This window comes from Phalacrocorax carbo, chromosome 12 (assembly GCF_963921805.1).
Source record: "Phalacrocorax carbo chromosome 12, bPhaCar2.1, whole genome shotgun sequence".
NCBI lineage: Eukaryota > Metazoa > Chordata > Aves > Suliformes > Phalacrocoracidae > Phalacrocorax > Phalacrocorax carbo.
In genome coordinates, this window is record NC_087524.1 from 18,506,347 (window position 1) to 18,514,534 (window position 8,188).

The 8,188-nt window shown below is 45.1% G+C and overlaps 1 protein-coding gene across 2 annotated transcripts; it reads right to left on the reverse strand.

The window, feature by feature from the left end:
- Positions 1–1,079: 1,079 nt before the first annotated feature.
- C12H10orf88 (chromosome 12 C10orf88 homolog) lies at positions 1,080–6,279 on the reverse strand. 2 transcript variants are annotated; one of them, XM_064464336.1, is made up of 6 exons: positions 6,095–6,279; positions 5,735–5,938; positions 4,670–4,742; positions 3,904–4,110; positions 2,668–3,134; positions 1,080–1,646 (listed from the first exon to the last, which is right to left on the reverse strand). In XM_064464336.1, the coding sequence occupies exons 1-6, from the start codon at positions 6,265–6,267 to the stop codon at positions 1,418–1,420; spliced, it is 1,353 nt and encodes a 450-aa protein (XP_064320406.1). In that variant the 5' UTR covers positions 6,268–6,279; the 3' UTR covers positions 1,080–1,417. The 2 variants fall into 2 exon arrangements, with proteins under 2 accessions (XP_064320406.1, XP_064320407.1); XM_064464337.1 differs by lacking the exon at positions 3,904–4,110.
- Between the last annotated feature and the right edge of the window lie 1,909 nt (positions 6,280–8,188).

The window sequence follows — 8,188 nt, forward strand, 5'->3', positions numbered from 1 at the left end:
TCTTAGAAAGCATCTAAAAACTAACTTTACAGGTGTAAAGTGACTTGTAAAGTAAAAGATAATTTAGGTCCTTTTTTCTTAAAAATAAAAAATCTCTGTTTATCTTTTCAAATCACTTTGAAACTGCACTTGGCATGAGTTAAGCTGAGGGACAACTGCAAGGTGCCTGTTCAAAGCAAGTTATCCTCCCTTCAAGATCTACTCCTGTGGGTTGCTGTCACCAAGACATGGCAGTCCTCAAGAGACATCAGTTCTCATGGAGAGCAAGAAAATATTAAGTAGACTACATAAAGATACTGGATTGTACGTGCCTATGCTGCTTGCTCAGTCAACACTTGCTTCCCCATCAACAGCTTTTGCTCAATGCATTTTAAGACACCGAGTACAACCAACATCTGCACACCCAACGTCAGAGTTTAACCAGTAAGCCCCTACACAGTCCAAGTTAAATGCTGCACCCCAGAATTCAAAGAGCAATAAACAGAATGAAGTATGAAGCTTGACCTTCCACAAAAGAGGGGCTTCAGGTCACGTTTCTACCTCCCCAAATGACAGCAGAACTGATCCCAACAGGTTAAAGTAAATATGATGCAATAAGGCTACTTCTCTGGCCTAAAGTTGGTGAAACGCAGCAGATCCTACCCCAGCACATTCTATCTGGCAACCAGGTCCCCTTGAGAGAAACCACAAATTAAGTACTTACACTACTTAGGATAACAAAAGAGGGATAAATACAAGTCTACTAAGTGTACATTCATTTCAGTTGTTCCTGCATGGCTCGATTGATTTAGGAGAGGAAAAATATAATGACAGTAATTTAAAATATCACTTAAGGAGCCTAGATTCCTACCTCAGGTGCTTGTACACCCAGGCTGCGGTTCAAGTTAGCCTGTCTCTCTAAACCTGACACGACACCTTAAACAGTCTAAGCTAGGCAATACCAGTACTACCCTTCCTCTGGAGTGATAAATATCTTCAACAGGAGTGCCATTAAAATAAACCAAAAGCACAAAGAAAGCACATTCTGTTCTACTGGTAACACATTACATGGCAAAAATCAAGACAACAAAGTGAACTGATTACATGTAGATAAAAAGCTGTAACTTGCTTTATTTAGCGTACTTCTCCATTGTTCAAACTGAAACTGGGAAACAATGTTTCATATGGCTTTTAGCAATGCTCTTTAAATAAATAAGCCACAAAGGGCATACAAAGTTCTTATACTCAGGAAAAAACACACATTATTAAGTTCTTTCATAAAACTAACAACTGTGTACAACAGTGGATAGAATTACAGTAACAAAATGCAAGTCAACAACACTGAGGTTCTTTACAGTCATAACTCCATAAATACTGAGCTTTGTAAAGTATAATTGCCCTTGAAGTACTTACACTGAAGTGCTATATCTATATACATCTACCTCTCTCCATTAGAGAGCCCCTCGTTAGAATCATAGTGCACTTGTGAGATTTTGTTTGGCTTTGAGTTCTGAACCAAGTCCATTAAGAGAATCATTTTATTATCTATATGTGTCTGAAGAGCCTGGATTTGGCGATCAATATAGTCCATTAGTTTTTTCTCCATCAGATCCATATTTTTTGAGATCATCTTTTCCAAACAGGAGCAAATAGGCTGTTGTTCAATTCTGTGAAAAGAGCAAATACAAGAATAAGTATAACCTATTTCTGAATGACCAGAGACACAGTAGAAATCAGGCACTTGACCTTCTTTTAAATGTAATATCTCATTAGACAATAAACTTTGGGTGGTATTAGGTTTATAGCACAAATAAAATACCTTGCCTGTCTGCCACATTTTAAATCTTGATTTTTTTTAATAAACATGCCAGGGTGTACAGTCATCTTCTTTCAACCTTATGTTTTCAAAGGCTCAATTATGCATTAGGCAGCTTGGTTATGTACAACAAAATCCACACAACAACAGCAGACTGAGTTCAAATTCTGTCAGCATGGCAGGCTTTATTCTTCTCAGCTGAAGTGTTTCAAGAGTTATAGAAACTATGCAATTCTCTACTGTTGCATCTGCATTCTTTAAAAATACTGCGCTTTCCCAGGAGCTGGGGATATTCAGGCTCTATTAGCACTGATTCCTATGCTACATTCCTACATCTCACCATTTGCACTGTTGCTCCTTAGGTATCAAACTAGGTGCACTGCTACTACTGCTGCAACATTTGCACTGTAAATGCCAACAAATGAGGCGGGACAGGAAAGATCAGTAGGATGAGGTACACTAAGTAAAGCAGAATGATGTGGCAGTGTGGAAAAAGGAAGAGATAGCAATTTAGGAGGTAGAAGTAGTCAAAATGAAAATGTAATAACAGACAAGACAGACAAACTAAATGTATATGAAATTGCAGAAAGACAATACTTTTTCTGAAATCGCAAAAGGTGAAATGGGAGGCAAAAGACAGTTTAGTAACAGCAAAGGATGATGTAATTTCGTCTGAAAAACTCCTATATTAAAGCAGCTCATCTGAAAAATTAATTGTAATCTTGTTCATCACCACACAGCATTCAAAACCACATATTTTAAGATTCACTATTGCTGTTAATGAGAAGAATATGCTTATGTATCTTGCTTTTCAAACTTGTCATAAATGCATTCAAACTACTACTATAATAAGCGTACCAAACTTAACTTACCCAACACACTGAATGCCTTCCTCTTTAGTTGCTGCTTTTTTACCAAAATGCCTATCACCATCTTTTAGCCGAAGATGATTTACCTGACTACACAGGTTTTGAAGAAATGGAAGAAGCACCTGTGGATTAGCTACATTTGGGGTTTCACTCGCTTGTTCCTGCATACGCAAAACTCCCATGATTTTAAAATAATTTCTGAGGTCAACTGTATTTTGCTGGGTATTAAGTCTTTCAGAATCAGCATTCCCTCTTTCAGGTACCTCTGCCTTCAGATCACAACTTATTTTTAAGTCTTCACAGGCTGTTTCACTTGTTAGATTATTTTGAACAGGCAAAGGTTCACTGGCTGATTTATCTAGTGATGTCTGAAGAGCTGCACTGCGTGATCCGTCTATTGCATGGTCACCTCCAAAGTCTGAATTTTTCCCAAAGATCCAGGTAAGTTTGTCTCCAAGAGGTAAACTGTTCTGATGGGAAGAAAAGCAATACAATTAGTTAAGTACTAAAATATACTGGAAATTATACTATAACAACAATAGATACTTTATAACTTGGCACTCTGCTAATATAATAAAGAACTTACAATTAGTTCTGAATTATATTCTTAGAGAAAAGCACAGGAAAAGATTTTTCCTGTATATATTATGTATTAATTTCCTTGTCAGCCTCAGCCTCTAAGTAACAAAACAGCTTTATTGACTTTTTACCACGCTATGTCCCCAAGACTGAACATTATTCACATCCGATGGATTCAGGATTCTGTTGAAATAGCTTACTTAGCAGGATTAGGATCTAAATCAAATAAATGCTCTGTAAGAGCATGTTCCCTTTAGCTGAAGGTGACAACTAAATTAGTAACAATAAGGGAGACAAACCAGCCCATCTACCTACACCCCCAACATTACAGGGAAGACATCCACCATCCTTGGCAAGCAGTGACAACAGAAACAAACTAAAGTGCAGTAAGGGGGCAGTGAACTTTAAAATGATGAAGATAGAGTTACAAACTCTGGACACAGCATACACACAGTGATTCCTTGCATACACAATCTTCATTCATTGCACTCCTTATTTAAGGTTGGCAATAGCTAAAGCAGGGTTAAAATGGCAGTGTTTGGGTTAAAAAAATAATCAAAATTCTTTTCACTAAATCAATTGAGAACATGCTTAGCTGTTACAGAAGCTAAGGGCACAGGTCAGTACTATTTATGTTGACGGAACAGCACAATGACTTACTTTCTGCTGACATCGGACCATGTCCATGAGTTGCTGAGCACCTGGAGACAACTTAGATCCCATAGATTCCATTATAGTTTGCACTCTGTCTAGATCTATGCTTGAGACTAGCGAAGGAAAATCAGTTGCTAGTTTTGCAGACACCATTTTCACTTCTACGATTATTTTACTGATGAGTACACTTTCTTTCTCACCAATGGAGAGCAGCTATTGCAAGGAGGAAAAAAATACTTTGGTTAGGGAAAAAAAGTAGTTTCATGTTTTCCATGCATATGTGGGACAATGCATTATTCTTTGGGTCTTGGGAAAAACAATGCTGAACTCTTTTCCAGGGAAAGTAAGTTGTTTTCTCCTTGCAATCACTCTTTGGAAAATTCTGTCTAGAACAGATGTGCCTGCATGACCCAAAGATAAATCAGGCCTTGATCTTCTAAGCACTAAAGAGCAGGGGCCATACAGATTTTCATAGGGTCATTTAACCACATCAGAGTTTGCAGTTCTATTTACATAGCAAATGGCGATTATCTGCAGTTATCTGGTTTCTGAAGATTTTTCTCCTCTCCGATAAATATTAAGTTGTCATAAAAAGAAAACTGTGATACAAGTTTTAAGTAACTCTGCTGTCAAGACAAAGTACCATCTAACAGATTTTTAACTGATTATATGAAGTGTATAAAACAGTAATTTGACTAAAAGCAATGCAATTTAGTCAATTACGCTATCAAAGAGACAAAGAAAAATAAAAAAATTCTGTTCAACTCCCTACCTTAATTTTACAGGAGGCTGCAGGGCATTCGAACTTAAGGTACTTTTTGTACAAAGTAACATTTTCAGTGTTGCTAGAAAAATAAAATAAATGAGCTGTGACATCACTATAAAGTACTTTTTTCTTTCATAGAAATACACTATCAGTAAATACATAGGTAAGAAACAAGACTGACTGGAACATACTTCTAAAGTGGTAGGGCAGTTTTAATGCTTATATTCAACTGGTATTCAATCTTATTGGATACATATGTAAAAAAGTATTTGTATGTGTACGTACATTATCTACTAGAGAAGCTTTTGAGGTTCAGTACGTTATTCACACATCTTCCCTGAAGCTCTGAGTCAGCTGTTTTTATTTAGCTAGTAAAGCAGCGGATGTGCCATGAAATGACTTAAAAACAAAAGAGAAGACATTGCTTTAATTCCCCTGGCAAAGCATGGAGGAAAGTAATGAAGGGGAAAGCAAATCATTCTTTTTTTATTTTCTCTCTTGTTCTTAATACGAGAGACGACTACGTATCAAAGAGACAAGAGAACTTTTGGTAAAGGTCAGCTAAAAGAGATTTCCTGAAGAGATAAGCAGATCTATTGTCCTGAAAGATTAATTAATTCAGAATAGTTGCACCTGTCTTAACTCTTTCTGTAGCCTTACATAATAGAATTTCAGAGTAGCGTTTTGTAACTTGCTGGATTAAACGCTTCACTAATTACAAAAGAAGGAAAACGTAGCTAGCAGAACTGCAGCCTTTTATCTTTATCAAAGAGGCTGCATTTGTGCAAGCCACCAGCAACAGAGGGGAGCACACTGGGGTTACCCCAGGCGACTGCGGTACCTACGCCCGTTCACCAGTTTTGCACAGTCCTTCAAGAAAGACCAAGCTGGGTGGCTTTCGTGGTGCAGACATCAGGTCTTTACCCGTAGGAGCACCTTACAGACACACAGACAGAGAACGGCGTTGCCAGTAAGAGACGGCCCAGGCGGTGCTCGGGACCCAGGAGCGAACCCCCCCACCGGCTCCCCCCTCCCCGCCCGACAGGGCTGCGGCCCCAGGCCACCACTCACCCCGGGGCCCGGGCGGCGCCCAGGCTCTCGCCCCGGCCGGTCCCGCAGTACTCCTCGCCCACGTACACCTCCATGTTGCGGGCCTCGCTCAGGATGCCGACGGAGATCATTTCGGCGCCGCCGGCAGGCCGGCACTCCAGGTGCAGCAGGCAGGGCGCCTCGCTCTCGCCGCCCGCTCGCCTCTCCACCACCACGGCCTCGGTGCTGCGGGGGGGAAGCGCCACGGCCGCGTTGCCTCGCCAGGCCAGCTCCCGCACCGCCGCCCGCCCCGGCCCAGCCCGGCACCCCCTCACACCGCACGCTCGGCCGCCGCCTGCGAGGAGAGATACGGGGCCGCCCGGTCCCCGCCGCCAACCTCACCTGGCCTCGCCGCCGCCCGCTCCCCGCCGCAGGCACACCGCGCGGGCCAGGCCGTCCGGCGGCGCGCAGGGCCAGGAGCACCGCGCAGCCACACAGCACGGGTCGGCGGCGGCGGCGGCCGCCGCCGCCTCCTCCTCCTCCTCCGCCGCCGCCGCGCAGCCATTCGCCATCATCGCGGCGGCTGAGGCGACGCCAACCCCCCGCCCCGGTCACCGGCGGGCGCCGGGCGGAGAGCGCCTGCGCAAAGCGGCGGGACGCGGGCTCTGCGCATGCGCTGTTGGGGCGGTGCCCCCGGGCGTGGCGGGAACCGCTCGCGAGGTACCGCTGCAGCGCGGTGGGAGCGGGCTGCAGGAGGGTTTAGCAGAGTCAGAGAATCATTTGGGTTGGAAAAGACCTCTAGGATCGTAAAGTCCAACCATCAACCCAACACCACCAGGCCTCTTAAACCATGTCCCCAAGTGCCACGTCTACACGTTTTTTGAACACCTCCAGGGATGGTGACTCCCCCACCTCTCTGGGAAGCCTCTTCCAATGCCTGACCACTCTTGAAGTAAAGAAATTTTTCCTAATATCCAGTCTAAGCCTCCCCTGATGCAACTTCCGTGGACTTCTGTCACTTGTTAGTTGGGAGAAGAAACTAACACCCACCTCGCTACAGCCTCCTTTCAGGCAGTTGCAGAGAGTGATAAGGTCTCCCCTTCTCCAGGCTAAACCTCCCTCAGCTGCCCCCCAGCACACTTGTGCTCCAGACCCTGCCCCAGCTCCGTTGCCCTTCTCTGGACACGCTCCAGCCCCTCAAGGGCCTTCTCGTCCCAAGGGCCTCAAACCTGAGCCCAGCATTTGAGGTACGGCCTCACCAGTGCCGAGCACAGGGGCCCCATCCCTGCCTGGCTCCTGCTGGCCACACCAGTGCTGACACAAGCCCGGGGGCTGGTGGCCTCCTTGGCCACCCGGGCACTGCTGGCTCATGCCCAGCCGGCTGTCAGCCAGCACCCCCAGGGCCTTCTCCGCCGGGCACTTCCCAGCCCCTCTGCCCCAGGCCTGGAGCATTGCCTGGGGTTGGTGTGACCCAAGGGCAGGGCCCGGCACTGGGCCTTGTTAAACCTCATACAACTGGCCTTGGCCCATTGATCCAGCCTGTCCAGATCCCTCTGCAGAGCCTTCCTACCCTCGAGCAGATCAACACTCCTGCTCAGCTTGGTGTCATCTGCAAACTTACTGAGGGTGCACTGGATGCCCTCGTCCAGATCACTGATAAGGTATTAAACAAGAGTGGCCCCAACACTGAGCACTGGGGAACACCGCTTGTGACCAGCCGCCAACTGGATTTAACTCTGTTCACCACAACTCTCTGGGCTCGGCCATCCAGCCAGTTTTTACCCAGCGAAGAGCCCACCTGTCCAAGCCATGAGCAGCCAATGTCCCCCCTGCCCAGAGCCGGAGCAGCAGGCTCTGCCTGACCTCAGCCCTTGGGGGTATCAGTGAATGCAGGCTGAGGAGACCCCCCTCACCCACCCCACGTCCCGCCCTCCCACGGGGAGCAAAGGCTGACACGAAGGGGAGCGGCAAGTCATGGGTGGGCTCATCACTGCATGCCATGCATTTGAAATAACACCCACGGTGTGGGCAAAGGCCAGTATTAGTCCTTTCTCCAGTAAAATAAAGCTCTTTCAGAGAGATGGAAAAATCTTAAAAGCATGTCAGTGCTACAGAACTTGATAAAATAGCAAAATTTGGAGCAACACAATTCTCTCTTCCAAGTTGCATGCTAATAGTGTACCACACTGGAGAGAAACTATAAATAAAAGATTGGGTTCATTTAATTTTCAGTAGGATCCCAGCTCCTGGAGGTGGGGAAAGCTACTCCTGATGCTGCAGTACAGACCTAAGCCCAGGGCACGTGGATATTGGGTTCTTCCACTCAGTGCTCGGCTGCAGAACATTAATTAGGTCTGTGAAAATAGGAAGATGGACTTGAACAGGCTTTATACAAGCCAATACTACAAATGTAGTAGGCATGTGTGCTTTTTTTTCACTGAAGCTATTGTTTTATGTGATTCACTAGCAATGGAAAAATGGATGTGCTCTGTTTTA